The 20091-nt window shown below is 37.0% G+C and overlaps 1 protein-coding gene across 1 annotated transcript; it reads right to left on the bottom strand.

Annotated features, from left to right (window-relative positions):
* Positions 1-10595: 10595 nt before the first annotated feature.
* Positions 10596-17274, bottom strand: LOC141442377 (myrosinase 1-like). The gene is made up of 7 exons (XM_074107343.1): positions 17215-17274; positions 15976-16106; positions 14256-14926; positions 13595-13903; positions 12763-12934; positions 12120-12186; positions 10596-11597 (listed from the first exon to the last, which is right to left on the bottom strand). The coding sequence occupies exons 1-7, from the start codon at positions 17244-17246 to the stop codon at positions 11387-11389; spliced, it is 1593 nt and encodes a 530-aa protein (XP_073963444.1). The 5' UTR covers positions 17247-17274; the 3' UTR covers positions 10596-11386.
* Between the last annotated feature and the right edge of the window lie 2817 nt (positions 17275-20091).

Here is a 20091-nt window from a genome sequence, read left to right as displayed (position 1 = left end):
CTACCTAACATGATTTCATTGTCTACCCCCCTAAGAGAGGCGTGGACATCAATTCCCTTGACTGAATACCACCCCCTTAGTTCTTGTAATAGTTCTAGGGAGGGACACCCTATTAAATTTTACTTTTGTAGGTACGTGCGCATGAAGTTTACTTGTACCAAAAGCTAATTTTTTTATTGTAGTGGTGAGGTGTCAAAGTTAGCCGTTTCACGTTAGGCAGTTTGATTTCTGAGCCATGACTTTAGTGTCTACCCTAAAGTGGCGTGTAGGCAAACCTTTCCCTTGACGTATATTACTCCCCTGGTTTCCTTGTAAGGTCCGGGATAAACTGATTTTTCTTTTTAAACTTATTTCAATTTTTAAATCCAAGGTGTTACAACTTACAACCAGTGGTAAAGTTGTACGGCTATTTAAATATTATATTTCACTATCTGCTATTGTGAGGGTAAAACTGTAGTGCTCTCGCACTTTTATATATAAATGTTTAATTTCCAAATTTAGACCTAAAATAAGAATATTCTGGTTTTAATTTTAAGTAAGTAACTCTGTTGCTTCGCCGAACCAACGCCCTGTAGTCTCATTAACTCATTTTACCGTTCTCGATTGTAGCCGTGTGCATTAAGTGGAATTTCCACCGCCTTAAGGTGACCTTATCCATTTCAATCTGTACACGAATTATTAGTGTATTGTTGGATTATTTATGTGTTAACGACGTCATTACAGTCAGTTGGCAGAAGGTTGGCAGTTTTGTTTTTGCATGTAAGTGTGCGGAACTGCTTACTGCTCTTCTGGTAGTAGTGCTATCGGTACACCAAAAAATGCTGCACCTGGTGTTAAAAGTATGAAAATCGGAACGATTGATCTTTAGGCAATAAGAATCAATTCGACCCGTAGCACGAAAAAAAAAACAAAAAAGGAGAGGAGTTATGACGTCATCTTTTTTTTTGTACTTATGGAAAAAAAAATTTTTTTGTTCTGATACCTATCCTGTGTAGTATACATCTAATGAAAGGGCTTACTAAGCTGATTCTAAAAATATATCACATCATGATATTTCAGTCACTTGTTTTAAATTAAAATAAAAATAAGTTTGGGCTCATCCAGATATGATGCGGTTGAATCATTATTTGTAAAATATACCTAAAATGATATGTAATAGCCTCATATCCAACCCCAAGAAAGCAGTTTTGAAAATACTTACATTTTAGTCACGACAACTAAATAAACCTAAACTCGACGGGGCTGCGTCGTTTTATTACAGAATTCTTATGGCCACCTTCCAGCCCCATGATCAGATCAGCTCCATGTCATAATAATATTGCATTGTCATCCAATGCACAGCCAATCCAATGTATGCAAATTTTCAGCTTCATCGGAAATCAGGAAGTGGGTCAAATTTAACTTGCAAGATTTAACCCACACATACATAGATACATACATACATTAAACATTAAACTTGCAAGTAAAGTAAAAGATTTTTATATAAATATGATTGAAAAAGTTATTAGATACCACACACGATAGGTTCAAGAACAAAATTTTTCCCGTACAAATAAAGATGACGTCATAACTCCTCTCCTTTTTTGTTTTTTTTCGTGCTACGGGTCAAATTGATTCATATGGCCTAAAGATCAATCGTTCCGATTTTCATGCTTTTAACACCATGTGCAGCATTTTGCTGAATTTCGGGGCGTACCGCTCTAGCACTAATAGGAAGCCCGCGTTGCTCTCAGCTTTTATGTACAGAAATTATTTAATTTAAAAATTGTAATAAAACACATTAATTTCTGGATGCCAAATTTGAACTTTCTAGGTCATCTGGAACTGGTTTAGAATTTTGATCTATAAGTGAGTCAGTGATAAAAATGACGATTTTTTTGATGTTAATACCTAAATAACCGTAATGTATCTTACAAAAGTCTCAATAAATGAGCTAAATTTAACACGTTTATATGAAATAGTTTTTGACTTATGAGGGGGTCAAAATGAATCAGGCTGTCAAGAGTGAGTTAGTATGGTCGTGTGTGTGTGTGTGTGTGTGTGTGTGTGTGTGTGTGTGTGTGTGTGTGTGTGTGTGTGTGTGTGTGTGTGTGTGTGTGTGTGTGTGTGTGTGTGTGTGTGTGTGTGTGTGTGTGTGTGTGTGTAGGTGTGTGTCATCATCATTATCTCGGCCTATATTGTGATGTCGGGAGGTGAGTCAAACACAAGTAACGTAAATACTGCGTTTATTAGTTTATTGTATGGCTTACAACGATTATATAATACATAGTGGGAGAGTGTGTGTGGCACACGCACTATACAATATACGTCCCACTGCAGGGAACAGGCCTCCTCTTAGAACGAGAGGGATCGGACCATAGTTCCCACGCGGGCCCAGTGCTGACTGGGAACTTCACACACCGTTAATTTTCCTAAAGATGTTTTCCTTCACCGTAAAGCTAATGGTAAATTTCAAATGTAATTTTGCACATAAATTCCGAAAAAATCAGAGTTGCGAGCCCGGATTTGAACTCACGATCCTCTCCTTGAGAAGGCATAGTTCGTAGCCGGCGCTGTTACGGTGCAAATGGGTACTCTGAAACAGCAGTACCAAAATTTGTCTGTCAGCCTACCTGGCTAAACTATGTTCACGGTCACGTTCACATATAGTCTCAGATAATACACCTAACATTATTTTCTAGCTACGCCAGTTTATGTAAATGTCTCAAGATTCCAAAATTAACGACATTTACGTGCGTGTTACATTGCAACAATGCAAAAATTAACTTTATTAGACACTCGCTGTTATCCACGACTCCATCCATGTAGAATTCGTTTATCACTAACATACAACTTAATACACTTTTTGAACGTAATAGGTAAATAATTTTAATTATCCACATTTAAAAAGAGCCCGCTACACGTCCTTGCTCGCTACGCATCCTCGCACCGTTCAGCTAACTCGCACATCTCTGGTGGAAATAGTGACGACCTTCCACATCTTAGCTACATATCCTCGCACCGCTCAGCTACCTTGCATCGCACATCTCAGGTAGAAACGGAGCCAAAAGGTCACAGCTCATTACAGCCACCCGGCACTCGACCAACATCGCCTCGCCTCGAGCGGTTAGTATTCTTCATGAGGGAATGATTTGTATGGTATGCGCTCACTACATCAACTCCGTAGCGTCGCCGGATCGCCTCACTTGCGAAGTTGCAAAGCGCGGACGGCGAGTGGACCACTCTGTGATAGCCCGTGCTCGCCGCCATAGTGACTAATAGGAAATCCGTGGAACACCTGTCGACAACGAGTGGACGTCGAAAGTCGAGGCGGTGCTGGTCGGGTGCCGGTGGCTCTAATGAGCTGTGACCTTAAATCGGACTGATCGAAAGGTGCAGTCTGATCGTTTGATTTTTCATAGTAACTGTGGACCCTATTTACTATAAGCTCTGTTTTTAGATTAATTCATGTCAAGTATTGTGAGTTTTATTTTATTACCCGACTGCCCGAAGGAGGGTTATGTTTTTCGAGCGTATGTATGTATGTGGGTATGTATGTCCATTTCTTTGGTCCTCGCTGCAGCCTAAACGGCTAGACGGATTTTGACATATGAGGTATCATTGGATTCGTCATAACTGTCGGAGTGACATAGTATTTCAATATGGCGTCTGCGAAAAAAAATATGGCGGAGGAATGAAAAAAAAAAATTTGTATTATAACAATATGGGTATTAAATGAAAGCTAATAATTGGCCCATTCTAAATATGTATGGGTTATACTACTTTTAATCTACCGTTTTCACATAAATATCAAAAAAGTGTAAAATAAAACATTAAATTAAAAAACATAACCCTCCTTCGGGCAGTCGGGTAAAAACAAAAATCGTGACGCTCAAAAACTCTTACTAATGGGTCCCGACTGTTGAACTTTAAATTAGCTACTTAACAGAGTTCTAGACCACTAGGCTTATTTTGTTTCTTTTAGTTTTGGCAGTCGGGCTTTTTGATTTTTTTAATTTAATGTTGTATTTTATTCATACGAATTAAATACTGCTATTAATGTACGCCATCTCAGAACTGGCCAGAACGCAACTGACGTCGCCTGTCACGCTACAACTATCAAGCATTTTGCTTTACATTGCTTCTTCGAATAAACTTAAGTGTAATAAAAATTAAAAAACTAACTATTTTTAAAAGTCGCTGAACTAATAATAATGTTATTCAGTTTGACGAGTATGATCTATGTTTTAATTATTTGCTCATATTACAGGCCACACCCGGTATTATATTAAGTTCGACAAAAGAAAGATGGTAGGTAATCTAGTTAGCAGTGGCAGCGTTAAGTTAAGGGGAGGGGCGCCCTGGGTGTTAAGCACCAAGAGGTGACAACGAGTTAAAATTAATAAAATCATACTAAAAGTGACCAATGGATGAAAAGATGAATGATGATGATGAGTGGATGGGATGGATACTTAAAGTAACCAATGAGCCAAATGCGACTAACCAATCTTTCGTCTTTGTCAATTGAAAGAGACAGAAAAGTCAATCTTGATAGTAATGAATGATCGAATGTTTTAGTAAAATAAAGTCTCCTGAGCATGTCAACGTCAAGTGATTGGTGTTTTATTTTAAGTAGGGATGATCGGGGTGCCAATCTACCCTACGCCGCCACTGCTAGGTAGACAGGCCACTAATTAGGTAAATACCTACGTATTTAAAATAAGAATGACTTGATTAACAAAACATCGTTTATTAAGTAAGTAGATATATTATTAAATTACTAGCTTTTGCCCGCGGCTTCCAAGTTGAATTTCCAAAAATTGGATGCTTACATTGTATAAGGTATCTATGTGCAAAATTTTAAGTCTCTAGGTCCAGTGGTTTCGGCTGTGCGTTGATATATCAACGATTGGTTTTTGATTGACTTTGTCACCACATTACCCCCTTTTAGGGGTTGAATTCTCAAAAAACCTGAAACACGTGTTTACTTATTTATTGTTAAGAGTACTCCTGTGAAGTTTCGAATAAAATAATCTAACTAATCTTGTTTCCCCATACTAACTTTGGACCCCCATTTCACCCCCTTAGAGGGTGAATTTTGAAAAATCCTTTCTTAGTGCACCCCTAGACCTTAAAAGTAACCTACGTGCTAAATTTGGAATCCCTAGGTCCAGCGGTTTGGGCTGTGCGTTGATACATCAGTCAATCACTTTTGCCTTTTATATATATAGAAGATGTAGATATATTATATTAGTAATAATATATATAACTGAAGCGCGCCATTTGCGAAAGCTCAAAAGGCAACTCAAGAACTTAGCCCTCTGGCATGTATTAAATAAGATCTCTAATCGATAAGAAATGGCATAAGGAGGGTTATCATAACAATTATCTCTGATATAATATTTCATTGAATCATTATACCTGCTGAGCTGGGGTTCCCTGTCGTTTGCCCGAACTTCATATGCCCGAATGTATCGTTTTCTATAATTTGCATTTGCCATAAAGTAATTTATTTCTGAAATACTAATTTGCCCATTTTCGTTAAACTCAGAGGTGCGAGCCGGGGTTTGAACCCATGATCCCCTGCTTGAGAGGCGATAGGTCAAACCACTAGGCCACCACGGCTTTTTTAGATCGTATTCATAGATCAATAAATCAACTCAAAATTATACTCCACTATAGGCTGTTCCCCGCGACTCCGTCCGCGTAGAGTTCGTTTATCGCTACCCCTCGGGAATTATGAAATTTTCCGGGATAAAAACTACCTATCCTTTGTCTTTCCCCGGGACTAAAACTATCTGTATGACAATTTTTTAACGTAGAACTAACTACCAGAGCGTCATTTTTTTTTCGAGCAGCAATTCGTACAAAATTTGATACGAGAGAGAAGCGTTCTGTGACAGCTGTTGTACCGGTTCAAGCCTTCACATCGGTCGAATTCACAAATATAATTAATTATATTATATTATTATGAGTTAATTAAACTCAAATGATTTATTTTATATCAGCTCGGACAAAGTCGTGAGAAAATGCTAGTTTACTGGCACATAATAAATCAACACATTTTAAGAGTTTCAAAACATTCCTAAGCTGGTACATTGAAAGGCCGATATGGTTACAAGTGGCATAAAAAATGTCATAGTGGAAACAGAAAACAGTACACTATTTTGCCTTGCTTCTACGCTGCATGTGAGCGTTGAGCCTGTGTCCGTGCGACACATATGTGGCGTTATCTGGGAAAAGGTACCTTGTTGTCGGTTCTAGTTTCCGAGATAATCGCGTTTAAAGTAAAATGTCGAAAAAAAGCATTTTTTCTTTTTTACTCTACTTATATTAATAAGCAGGGTCTAAATTTTAATTTGACAGAGACACAAGTTTTTAAATAAATTTTTAATGAGTTAAAACATCCCTTAAAGTTTAGTAAGAAAGGTACTATTGTCGGTGCCGCTCTTGAATGCTTTCTGTGCGCTCGGTATCGGTTTGGAAGGCGTGTCGGACGTCGGTACTTTGTCGGCGCGTCATCATCATCATCATCATCATCCCAGCTTATATACGTCACACTGCTGGGCACAGGCCTCCTATCAGAATGAGAGAGCTTGGGCAGTAGTTCCCACGCGGGCCCAGTGCGGTGCTTGTCGGCGCGTAAAAAGCGTCAATCAGAATCATCATAAAATGCGTTTAATAAGAGTAAGGTAAATCATCAATAACTGGCCACAATTAGGTGGTAGCCAGTTAGGGCCTTTTCAAACTAGCGATTTGCGGGCGAGTTGAAAGCGAGGCGAGCGCGCAGCGAGTTCACTTCGAGCGCGTAACGATTTCACCGCGAGCACGCAACGATATCGCCGCGAGCGCGCAAAGATGTCGCTGCGAGCGCGCAGTGAGTTTTCTGCGTTAGTGCCGAAGACACCCTATTATTATTATACGAAAGTCTACAATATGGCGTTTTTGGCGCTAAAGCAGCGAACTCGCTACGCGCTCGCAGCAGTGACATCGTTGCGCGCTCGTGGCGATGTCGTTGCGCGCTTGCGGCGAAATCGTTATACGCTCACAGCGAATTCACTGCACGCTCGCCTCGCTTTTAACTCTCCCGCAAATCGTTAAAGTGATAAGGCCCTTATTGACGAATTACGCCAATTTGTGTCTTTAGGGGTTGATTTATAATAATAATAGTAACGATTAACATTTACAACTACAAATCAATAGTAGATTATACAACAAGAGCATAAAACGATCCATTTCACCCGAGGCGTTCATATAACCACCCGAGCCGGTACGGCGTGGGTGGATAGACACGTCGAGGGGAAAATGGGTTTAATGTTCGAGTTTTACACTCTGCTTTTCACTTCGATGCGAGGAAATGAAATAGCAACAGTGGAAACAATGATTCACTTTCTATGTACCTTTTTTTTACGCATTATTATAATAATTCCGTTTTTTTTATTTTAATGATTTATTATGATTGATTTGAATGATTTTTAGTTTTATATAAATTAAAAATTACCTAAAAAATATACAGAAACTTTTTTGTTTGTGGCTGTTAACACACCGGATTACCTTGGTCTTAGACGAAGATTTTATTTTATGCACTAGAGCATAAAAAGTCATTTTATGTCGCCTAGATACAGCATAAACACGAACTTTACGAGCATGAGAAGTGAAAAAGCATTTTTTTAGATCTTATTCTTAACTATGTCACTCAGTGTATGTCACTAAACATTTTACGTCCGTCCGACAATAAGGTACCTTTTCAAATACGTTAATCATTTAGTGTTTGCTGTGACAAAATTATAGGTTTTTGTTAAGACTTTTAATACTACAGTGTTCTTAAATTAAGACTATTAAAATTAATCGTAAGTTATTAGTCGTTTTCAAATGATATCACTTCATATCACTAAATATTTTACCACCGACGATAAGGTACCTTTTCGAAAATATATAGTGATTGTACCAACTTTTTACTAAACTTTACCTTGAATTTTGAGACTGAAAAAACTAGTTTTTTTATGATTTGTTGAGTTAATTTGGTCTCATTTGGCTATGTTTTAGCGTACTTAATATAAAAGTTTGTTGATTTTGACTGTTTAATTACATTTGTAAACCACAAAGTTATTTTTGTTAAAGTATTCTTTTTATATATTAAACAACGTTAATTCAAAACGAAGTTGTTCTTATTTAGTGTCCAATTCCGCATAATATTTTTTCCTTCGATAAAATCCAATGGAAATATACTATAAATAGAAAATTAAGTCAAAAATCCATCAACCTCTTTTTTTTTACTTTATGCAATTTGGCAAGGTAAACTATAGGAAAACAGTTATCCAATTACAAAATTTTTCTTGAAACCTGAAAGCCCGTACAATCTACTCCTCAAATAGCATGTTTAGCTATGTAACTTCCAACAACAACATACTTTTATTGGGTGTATAAGTTTGAATTCAATTTTCTCATAATCACCTTTTCTGGCTTTTGAGGTTCAACATTTAAAAAAAAAATCTATTAAACCTACATGCATGTTTCTTACATGGTTCGATAGCTAAACGTATGTAGATTATGGGGATATCAATAACTCAATACCGACAACAAGGTACACAAATGTGATTAGATCCTTCACTACCTACCCTTAAAGTTTGAGGTTGTATCAAAAATACACGCTGTATATCAATGGCTGATCCAGGATTCTCGTTTGGGAGAGGTTTGATCTCACTGCGCAAAGATTAAAATTTGTCATGATCTTGGGGCAAAGGGTGGGGTCTTTGAACCCTTAGCCTCGTCCATGGTTCCGCCACTGCACTGTTAAAGTACAAGTTGCCTGCAGGTTTGGTTTAGCACGACAGTCGCTAGACAATACGCGGTAATTATAATTATTAACAGAATGGTGCAGCTGACTGTTGTTATTGCTGTTGAATTCGGGTAGGAGACTACATTAATTTACATTAGCATCATTATCGATCTTTAATAGAATATTAGCGATTCTTGGGGTTTCTCTACGGGATCGAATCAGAAATGAGGAGATACGTAGAAGAACAAGTGTCACCGACATAGCCAAGCCATATGTTTATTACCTATGCGAAGAGCGAATAAATATTTCTATTTCTATTTATTTTATTCCAAGTGAATTAGCTCATTGGAGTGGCAATGGGCAGGCCATACATATAGCACGGAGAACAGTGGTCGTTGGGGCCGAAAGGTTCTCGAGTGGAGACCGCGAATCGGCAAGCGCATCGTAAGACTTCCACCGACGAGATGGACGGATGGCCTGGTTAAAATCGCGGGTTCACGCGGAGTGGATGCAAGCCACTTCCAACCGAGGCAACTGGAGGTCTAAGGGGGGAGGCCCACGTCCAACAGTCTTTGCCCACGTCCAACAGTCGACGTCCTACGGCTGATATGATGATGATGATGCGACAAAGCTAAATCCAGACTATTGGTTGGGTTAGGTTGAAGGACTGTATTGATTTTTTCATATTTTTTGTATTGAGATTGATGAATATTTTCACATAATAATGGACAAATATGAACACATATATAGTTTACCGTATCAAAGGTGTATAATTTTGAATAAAACAATCCGATAAAAATCCATTAGGCACATAGGTCGAACTAACCCCTAAATCTGTTTTTCTTTCATCTGATTCTGTAATACTTATAATCTATTCATCCTTCCGTTTCTATCATGTAAACAAACATGACGTCACAGGTGATAATAGACAATGACTAGTGATTAGAAAAGTCGATAAAATATACATAAAACGTGACTGATTATTTTGCTATTAACATGAATAAATCCGTACTTAAGCATGCCAATTTGTCAGAAATATTACAAAAATAGCACACGTAACGTACGACATCAAGCAAAGTAGCGAAACGAATGACATTCCTAGATTCAACTCTTTTAATTTCATTTAATATTATTTTCAGTTATTTAATTAATAGGTGCAGTCGAACGCTACTACGAAACTCGAAACTCGAAGTTCGTAGCTTACCATCCCTCTCGCTCTCGTATTAAATAGTATAACTTCGAGTTTCGAGTTTTGTAGTAGCCCTGCAGCTCTCACAGGTGTCATGATGAATTCCCTTGTAACGCAATGCGATGCCACTATGACTTTTTCTACGAAAGGTTCAGTGGGTCACGCACGATTCAGTTGGTTCGATAGTACCTACCTAAGTACCTAATCTACAAAAGTACCTACATAGTTCAACAAACGATAAATGCTGGGGTAGGTATCTAGCTAGATATACGTACTCATAGGTACCATTGTTCGGTATATCTAGTTAGATGCAGGTGGTAGGACCTTGTGCAAGGTCCGCCCGGATTGCTACCACCATCTTGCTCGCTAATCCTGCCGTGAAGCAGCAGTGCTTGCACTGTTGTGTTTCGACGTGGAGAGTAAGACAGCCGGTGAAATTACTGGCACTTGAGGTATCCCACCTTAGGCCTCTAGGTTGGTAACGCATCTGCAATATCCCTGGCGTTGCAGATGTTTATGGGCGGTGGTGATCTCCCCTTACCATCAAGAGACCCACTTGCTCGTTTGCCATCCAGTCGAAAAAAAAAAGATAGCCTAGCCAGGCTGGTCTCTAATTAGGTACTTATTTTTTAAATAAGGATAACGTCATTAACAAACATCGCTTATTTATTACCTACTATTATTTTACACAGATTAATTTTGCCCTACCTTAACACTGGCTTATCCACGATATGTCTTTTAGGTACGTATCTTATCAGATCATTTTGTTATTATCTTTTTATGATCCGATATTAAATTGTGAAATATTATATATTTTTTGCGTCGTTACTTTAATTTTTCTTACAATTAAGGTTGGTATCAATTTAAGAAGAAATGAAATAAAATCGTCCTCTAGTTTAATGAATTCACTAGGTATATTACTAATTATCTTTATATAAAATACATAAGTATACGTAAGTAGTTGTATCATTTGTATTTATTTTAATGTTATTGATTTTTTGTTTGTTTTTATTTTCTGTTTCTGTTTCCGCCACCTATTTTTTGTAACATATATAATTTATTGTACCCAAATGGTTGTCTGGAAGAGATCGCTTTTAAGCGATAAGACCGCCTATTGTCTACCATGAATCTAAGTGTTTATATTACAAGTTTTTTTTTTTTTTACTGCTTCATGGTGTGCAATAAAGAATATTTGTATTGTATTGTATAAGTATACCCATGGCAATATAAAATATTATATCAAATAATTCCGTAATGTAAGGATATTGATCGATTATGATTTAACATTATGTGTTTTGGATGAGTTTCTCTTCCTTACAAATCTTAGGTTAGGGTTAATTACAACGACTTCATTCTTTCTAACAAACTGATCTTCATTGGTTGTTGAATAAATAAATAAATAAACCTAACTCTTCATAATTATATCGAAGCTTAAAAGGTTAAAGCACCATATTGATAACAGCGACACCTAACGTCATAATAATGGAAGCGCTGACGGTAAAGGCTCCATCGGTATCATAGGGGTCAGGATTGTAGTCATAGTCGATCACTCGACTACGGATGATCTCTTTGTATACAAGTGCTGATTTTCTCGGGGTCCTAGTTCTTTGGGGGTCCTCCATGTCCACTTGGTAGAGACCAAATCTTTGTCTATAACAAAGAAAAACAGATCATTTAGCTAGAATTGAAAAATATGTACGACCGTTAATGTAGTGTCTGTTAGATGAACGAACAGAAAACAAAACGATGTTTTTATTACTTTAACTAATCTTTACTATACGACGCTCTTATAAAATAAGGATCAGGTATAAACATTATAATCTCTTGCAAAACTATGTCATTAGTGCTTATCGGGACTTTACATCACAAGCCGCACAAACGTGTAAATAACTACAATGTAATTTTAGTTTCTTACCAACAATGTAACTGTTGGTTCAGTATTCATGTTCAAATTTAAACTGAAGGCACCTAGCGCTCTTAAAAGTTACCCCCTATGCACACTATCTACATATTTGTCTTTTATCGTAGTAACTATCTAAACCTTCAATCATTCTTATCGTGTTATATCCACTTTTATTACCAGATTATGCCATTTCTGAATCCCAATTTATGACTCATGAACGCTACGAAATAAAACACTAAAGTACCTAAGATACGCTATATTATACTTACGTGTAGCCCATCGCCCATTCAAAATTGTCCATCAAACTCCATGCGAAATATCCTCTCACGTCACAGCCTGTATCGAAAGAAATAGTCATGAATTATTAGCAAGACTTCTGTTTATAAGTATACGGAGAAGAAAGAGTGAATTACTTAAATGTTTTTTGGTTAATGAATGGGCTATATATGATTTGAAAGAAATAAGAGAAAAGATAACACCATAAATGTGGTTTGCACCAGTTAACTATAACGATGATTACGAGTATTAATGATTAATGACTACCAGTTGTCAAATCTTCGGTTACGTAAATTTCGGCTAAGCTGTCCGCTGTCCATTAATCATATGAGGCTCAAAAGAGGGGGGAATAGCAGCGAGATAGCACGTGTACTTATTTTGCTTGGAACGTATCGTTTCTTAACCGTAAAACGAGATCTCGGCACGCCGTTGCCTGGCAATTATTCTAAAACCTTACCACCTTTCACTAAGCGGAAGAGGATTTAAATAGTTGCTAAAAAGCCTCACGTTGTGACGACCTCCTTGGAGTCTATTCATATTGACAGAAGTAGGTACTAAGAGTTACATTGTTTTCGAAGTTTTCTTAATCATGGTTGATTTGATTACTATTTGTATTACAAAAGATACAAGACAAACCTTCAGCAAGGGCGTCAAGAAGGGCACTGAGATAATTTCTGTAATAATTCATTCTTCCATCGTCGTTAAGACCGGGGGTCGACGAAAAACCATTCTCTGTGATATAAACAGTCGGGTTGTTGTAAGTGTTTTTGATGTATACAAGCAGGTTGTAGAAGCCTGGCGCATGTTCCTGAAAAACGAGTAAGTTATTGGAGGTCCTTGGTATGGGCTCGTCACACATATAAAGCGTCCATTTTTTCTCATAGAAATATATTCATCAGCATGGGATTATATTCAGAACATTCGGTTGAAGGTCAAGTACGAAATTAAGATTGTTGTATGTATACTTAAATTTAATTTAATCGATAGCGATCTTAAGACGATTTTGTCAGTTGATTTGCTGCAATTAGTTATATTAATCGCATAGATAACTAGTAATCTATTGTTGACATTGATTTATTTCTCTTTTACCATTAAATATTTGAGAAAATTCCTTTCCTTTATATTCTCATGTATTATACGTATTATGGTTATGTATATATAAATATATATTAATTTGTACTGTATTGTAGCTTCCACAATTTTCGACTCTTAAACTCACTTTTGGTCGGTCCCCAACTGATTGCTGCTCTCATCCACTCAAAGGTTGACTGGCAGAGATCCCTTAAAGGTATGAGTCCGCCTTTGTACAAGTATCTCAAAGTTTGTCAATTGTATTTTGATTCTTGTCTTTTGTACAATAAAGAGTTTACATACATACAAACCATTTACCAGTCGTCCTCCCCCCAGTGAATATAATCGCCTACCAAATATTAGCTTCACTAAATCATTATACTCTAAACACACTCACCCTAAGCCATGGACTTTCACTTGCAGGCCACGAGTCATCCATGTATGTATCCAAAAATGCGTCATCATTATGCGAGGGTACTACAAAGGTCCCTGTTACGGAACTGTTTCTGAAAGCAATTTTACTCGTGTAGCTGTTCAGAGCCAAGAAGTCTGAGGTTCCTCTGATGTCCTCGATCTGCTCTTGAGTGAATGGACGAAGCCTTGAGGCGTTCAGGCCCTGAGCAGTGCTGGCGGCTTGCACACGATCGATCACCGTTTGTGGATAGTTGCCTTGCGCTGAGAAAATCGGATCCATAAACAAGCGTAGCTGCAATAAAAAAATTAAGGTGTGTTAGTTGGAATTAATTCAATATAGATACTTTTATGTCTCCTATGATATCAAAGTCCTATATAAAAAGCTATCTCGTATTTTTGTCCTTATTCTAACTGCAAAAACATTAGTTAGGTATAATCTTTTGCAATCATCAATTATCATTGAGTGCCTAGAATGACTAGTTAAATTATTTTTATATAAATACAAAAAATTATCGGAATGACAAAGTTCGACGTTTGGATTAATATGATAAAATTGTTCTATTTATAACAGATGATTGATGTTTAAACTTGATTAATCAGGAATTCATTAGTAAAATCTACTTTAAATTAGCAAAACAACTTACATGGAAAGCCAAATAGTCTTCTGCAGCTTGGATATCATCATCAGAGTCACTGGCAGGATACGCCCAGTCGGAGCTCAAAACGATACCAACTTGACCATTTTGTGTATTTCTGAAATCTTCATTATAAATATGATAGGCCCTAGCATTAGCGAGGAGAATATGTCTACCGCACTCGTAGTAGCCCTCTCCTGGGGACTGAATAAGAGGGGCATGCCGGCCATCCCCATAGCCAAAGTTGCAGTGGATGTAGGGTTCGTTAATAGTCAACCAGTGCTTGACCCGGTCACCGAAATTCTGATACAAAACCCTAGCATAATCACCGAACCAGTCTACAATCTCTTCGTTTGTCCATCCACCAAGCTCGCTTAAGATTTGAGGCAAATCCCAGTGGTACATCGTTGCGAAGGGTACGATGTCGTTTGCTATAAGTTCATCAATGAAGGCGTTATAGTGATCTATTCCCCGTTGGTTCACATAGTTTGGACGACCCAGTGGAAGGATTCTTGGCCAAGATATAGAGAATCTATAGTGGGTAGCGCCCAATTCTTTCAGCATTTCAATATCCCTTTTGTAGTTATAGTAAGAGTTTGCTGCTATGTCTCCATTGCTGTTATCGGCGATATGGTTTGGGTTAGTGCGGACCAGGTAATCCCACATTGAAATTCCCTTGCCTAAAAAATTGAATAATAATATGAATGTGATATAATCATAATCAATCATGTACGTGAACACCCGTGAACATACGTAAAAACATTTGCATAAAGATTTATAACACGTTACATATATGTAAAAGAGTTCCATTTCATAGTTCTTTTTTCCTTTTTATTTATTCATAGTTTTGTCAGTTTTTATTGACATTGCTTTGAATTTAACGAATAACCTTTACATGATTGCCAACAGATTATCCATTAAGAATAAATTTGATGTAAAAAATTGCTTTGTATTTATGCTGCCTATTTCATTAACCTAGCTGATTCTAGCTACATGATAGAAACGAACTAAAAGAATTTCTTTGCTCACCCGCGAGATAGGTAAGTTTAGTATAGGTTTAATGCTTGCTTTAAAGAGCATGTTTCGGCATATAGCAATGAGCATCCAGACAGAACAATTTTTGCCAAACATTTGTTAGAATCAAGTCATTCTTTATTAGACTCGGATTCATATGAAGTGTTACATTATTGCGGCAAAGGGTTTCATCTCGATGTTTTGGAATGCATGGAAATAATTAGGCACAACAGTATGGAGTCTATTATTAATGAACAAGTAAATTTAGTATCTTCTCTCTCACTACGGCTTGGGTCTAATTTCAGTTATAACAATTAGGATAAAAAAACAAGCCTTAACGGAAAATAAATAAAAAGTCAAAGTAGTTTTATATGAAGTTGTTTGAGAAAAACATAGGTGCGTACTTAGGGAGTTACAGTGACAGATTAAAACATTTTTTTGTGGTTTGTTAGTCCAATATCTGGTAGCATGGTGTACGGTTGTGTTGCTCTGAAGATGAGCTCTGGATGAGTTCGAAACGCGTCAGTCTAATGTGGTGGTGGTGATAGATGGGTTTGTGTAATTTGTGTGTGTTCTTACAGTGTGGAGGTGGAGGAACTGCATTCAGCAAGCTGCATTGAGCAAAGAAATTCTTTTAGTTCATTGATATGGACTTCCGCAGAGTAACGCCTGATTCAATAAATTAATAGAGACGCTTGTTCTGAGGAAATCTTACCATCGACATCCCATGCCCCTTCGATCTGGTAGGAAGCAGTAGAAGCACCGAAGCCAAAGTTTGCGGGGAAAGACCTCGCCGCTGATAGACTTTTGTTTCTGATGTTGCACGCGCTTGCTGTTAGCAGGCAACTGAGGAATATCGAACTTTTGAACTTTCAAGGGCTTAAGTAATGTTTAATTATAACTAACACCTAATATGGATCTCATGGTCTGAAATAAACGGTTTTTATTTTATTTATTTATTTAATTGTAACTTCAATTGTCGTCAATACAGAGTTAATTTAAGAGAATATGCAGGATCTATTTGCTGAGCGTATTGAATTGAAGTCCTTATCAGAATACTTATATTATTTGCAATATTTTTAGCCAAGAACTTTCCTTACAATTACAACCAAGTAATAAGGTCATAAATATTTACACATACAGCTATAGCATCAAAAATATGTATGTATATCACAGGACAAATGTTACGAGTGCTAGGCATCGGATAAACATACTTAGATAGATACATACTTTAATATAATATATTAATCAAGCACTCAGGGCTCGCAACTATACATGTCTGCTCGACCGGGGATCAAACCCGGGACCTCAAGCTTCGCAGTCAGGTTCTCTAACCACGGTAACTATACGGTCATATTGGTGATATATATTTATGACTTCGCCTGTACTGTAACACTTTAAATTATCAGTGCTTACTACTTAAATCAAAAGATATTTAAGTTAAGTATGCCTTCTAACAAGAAAACTATTAAGCAGTATGTATAGTATACACACACGGGTACTAACTACTAAGAGGTGTCAGTTATCCTTCAAATATACATAATATGTTGATCTTTCCAATTTATTAAATTTGACATAGTAGTAAATGTACCTTATTTAAACTTTTTGTCCATGTTTTACCCTTGATTATTGTTAATATTATTTTTAAATTTAATTCTAATTTAATTCTTTATTTTGGCTGACAATGTGTTGTAATTAACCACTATAATATATCTATTTTTTTTTACAATTTGACGATCCTTATGTGAATTTCTTATAATTACCTGACGTGTATTTATAATGTAATTCTTCATTAGGTAATAAATAAATCTATCTATCTAATCTATCTGTAGGTACATATTTCAAAGCTCAATAAATACTGAAATTATCATTAATTAATGTGTAATAAAAAATAACTAATTGAGTTTTCATAGACCATCAGTTAATCCAATTTAACACAATTAAAAAAACATACCACAGTGCAAATATACAACTGAAGCGCGCCATTTTCGAAAGCTCAATAGCCAACTCAAGAACTTAGCCCTCTGGCATGTATTAAATAAGATCTCAAATAGATAAGAAATGGCTTAACGACTTGAATCGTGACAATTATTTAAGTAAATAATTTACAACAAGCTGCCTGATAAAATATTTCTTTGGATCATGGACTTTATAAAGATATGGTAAATTAAGCTTTCCGGTGGCGAATGCACGCACTATTAGTCAATACACTCTAATTTCGAAAGCCCCTCTTCTCATAAGAAACTAGGCCCAAAACACCATATTTCCAAAAGGGCTCATTCTCGATTTACACGAGAACCATTGAGAACTAGTCCTAAAATACACCTTTTCCAAAATACCCCAAATTGTGTTCACCTGTAGGTGGCGTAATACTTCATTCATTCATATTTTGGGACTAGTTCTCAATGGCTGTCGTGTAAATCGAGAATGAGCCTTTTTGGAAATATGGTGTTTTGGCCTAGTTTCTTATGAGAAGAGGGGCTTTCGAAATTAGAGTGTATTGACTAATAGTGCGTTTTGGGACTAGTGCATTCGCCACCGGAAAGAACTGGCTGCGGTTAGGTGTGATGCCGTCTCTATTTGTTTTGTTCGAATAGACGGAGACGGTATCACATTTAACCGTCGGTTAACACTAATCAAAGGATGGTGAAACAGCCCCTTAGGGTTGCGTGAAACCAACTAAGTACAGCAGGGCTACTACGAAACTCGAAACTCGAAGTTCGTGTCGTGCGGCCCCTCTCGCTCTCGTATTAAATAGTATAAATGTCAGAGGGGCCGCACGACACGAACTTCGAGTTTCGAGTTTCATAGTAGCCCTGCTGTACTTAGTTGGTTTCACGCAACCCTAAGGGGCTGTTTCACCATCCTTTGATTAGTGTTAACCGACGGTTAAATGTGATACCGTCTCCGTCTATTCGAACAAAGAAAACCTCTCGCTCTCGTATTAAATAGTATAAATGTCAGAGGGGCCGCACGACACGAACTTCGAGTTTCGAGTTTCATAGTAGCCCTGCAGAAATTCAGGCGGTTGCAGTCTGTTGTCATTCTGGGAAATTGCTTGAAGGCGTTTGGGCTTGACAGTTTTTCTTATAGGGGTGCTGTGGGTTCTCCACTTTGTTAACCGACTACAAAAAAGGAGGAGGTTCTATGTTCGACTGTATATATTTTTTATGTATGTTCACCGATTACTCCGCCAATTGTGGATCGATATTCAAAATTCTTTGTTTACTTGAAAGAGTATTCGTTCGAAATCGAGGGCAATCTTCAAATTTTCCTTTTCATTAAGTATCATTTGGTGAACTGGACCTGATGAAGAAGACCACAGATGACCAACGGAATTCGTCAAAGCTAAGTCATGCTCGCACGTCTATAAATGATACAAATACAATAACTCTTTCTTGCACACCAATACGGTAAGCATTACAGAAAACACAGGTCTATACATAGAGATTTTCTAAGGTAAGCAATAGGCGGCCTTATCGCTCAATGATCATGATTATTATAGATACACTTATCTAAATAAGAAGCTTTAAGTTTATGATTCTTTTGATATAATCAGATGCTGAAACCGGAATGTAGGCAACGGAGCTCTGGTATAAAACAACGTAACTAGGGCTGTTCCCCGCGACTCCGTCCGCGTAGAATTCGTTTATCGCTATCCCTCGGGAATTATGAAATTTTCCGGGATAAAAACTACCTATCCTTTGTCTCGGGACTAAAATTATCTGTAAGACAAATATTTAACGTCGAACTAACTACCAGAGCGTCATTTTTTTTCGAGCAGTAATTCGTGCAAAATTTGATACGAGAGAGAAGCGTTCTGTGACAGCTGTTGTACCGGTTCAAGCCTTCACATCGGTCGAATTCACAAATATAATTAATTATATTATATTATTATGAGTTAATTAAACTCAAATGATTTATTTTATATCAGCTCGGACAAAGTCGCGAGAAAATGCTAGTTTACTGGCACATAATAAATCAACACATTTTATGAGTTTCAAAACATTCCTAAGCTGGTACATTGAAAGGCCGATATGGTTACAAGTGGCATAAAAAATGTCATAGTGGAAACAGAAAACAGTACACTATTTTGCCTTGCTTCTACTCTGCATGTAAGCGTTGAGCCTGTGTCCGTGCGACATATATGATGTCATACAGAATACGCCTTTCATATAAGACAATAAATATACATTATGTAACAAGGCTATCGCAATACTTATCATTAGAGTAATGATGACATTTGGATATAAATATAAACGCTTTAAAGTTTACTCTCTGACTGAATGATCAGTAAATACTCCTCGCAATCGTTCAGGGGTTAGCTGGAAGAGATTCCTTGTGGAGAGGGGTTCACTTTTGTACAGATGTCTCGCCATTTGTCAACTATTAGTTGAATAAATAATTACTAGAAAATACTATAATGGTTGGTTCAATATAATCTATCATAATTTATATAGTTCATCTAATTTTATCAGTTACGTGCATAACAATCATTACATTTAAGTACATGAAAGTATACACACTAAAAAAATTATATCATGATAGTAAAAACTACCCCTGTAGTTCAGTACAATTAGCTGAAAATTTGGCAAAATTAATGCAAGACTTTTATCTATCAGGATATGTAGGTTATAGAGCAAAGTTAAATTTTATCCACTCTCCCCCCTCCTCCGGGGTGAGCTTCACCCCCCGCGCCCTCGAATATGTCCCGGACCGCGGTATTTTCCATTTTAAAAGAAAACCGTACACAATACATAAAAAGTGTGTAGGAACGAAATAATCCTTGATAAATTTACTATAAACCTTTCATACATTTAAAAGCGATATT

Source organism: Choristoneura fumiferana, chromosome 25, assembly GCF_025370935.1.
Source record: "Choristoneura fumiferana chromosome 25, NRCan_CFum_1, whole genome shotgun sequence".
Taxonomy (NCBI): domain Eukaryota; kingdom Metazoa; phylum Arthropoda; class Insecta; order Lepidoptera; family Tortricidae; genus Choristoneura; species Choristoneura fumiferana.
The sequence above is the reverse complement of the archived record's forward strand: the minus strand, read 5'-3'. Positions and strand labels throughout refer to the sequence as shown.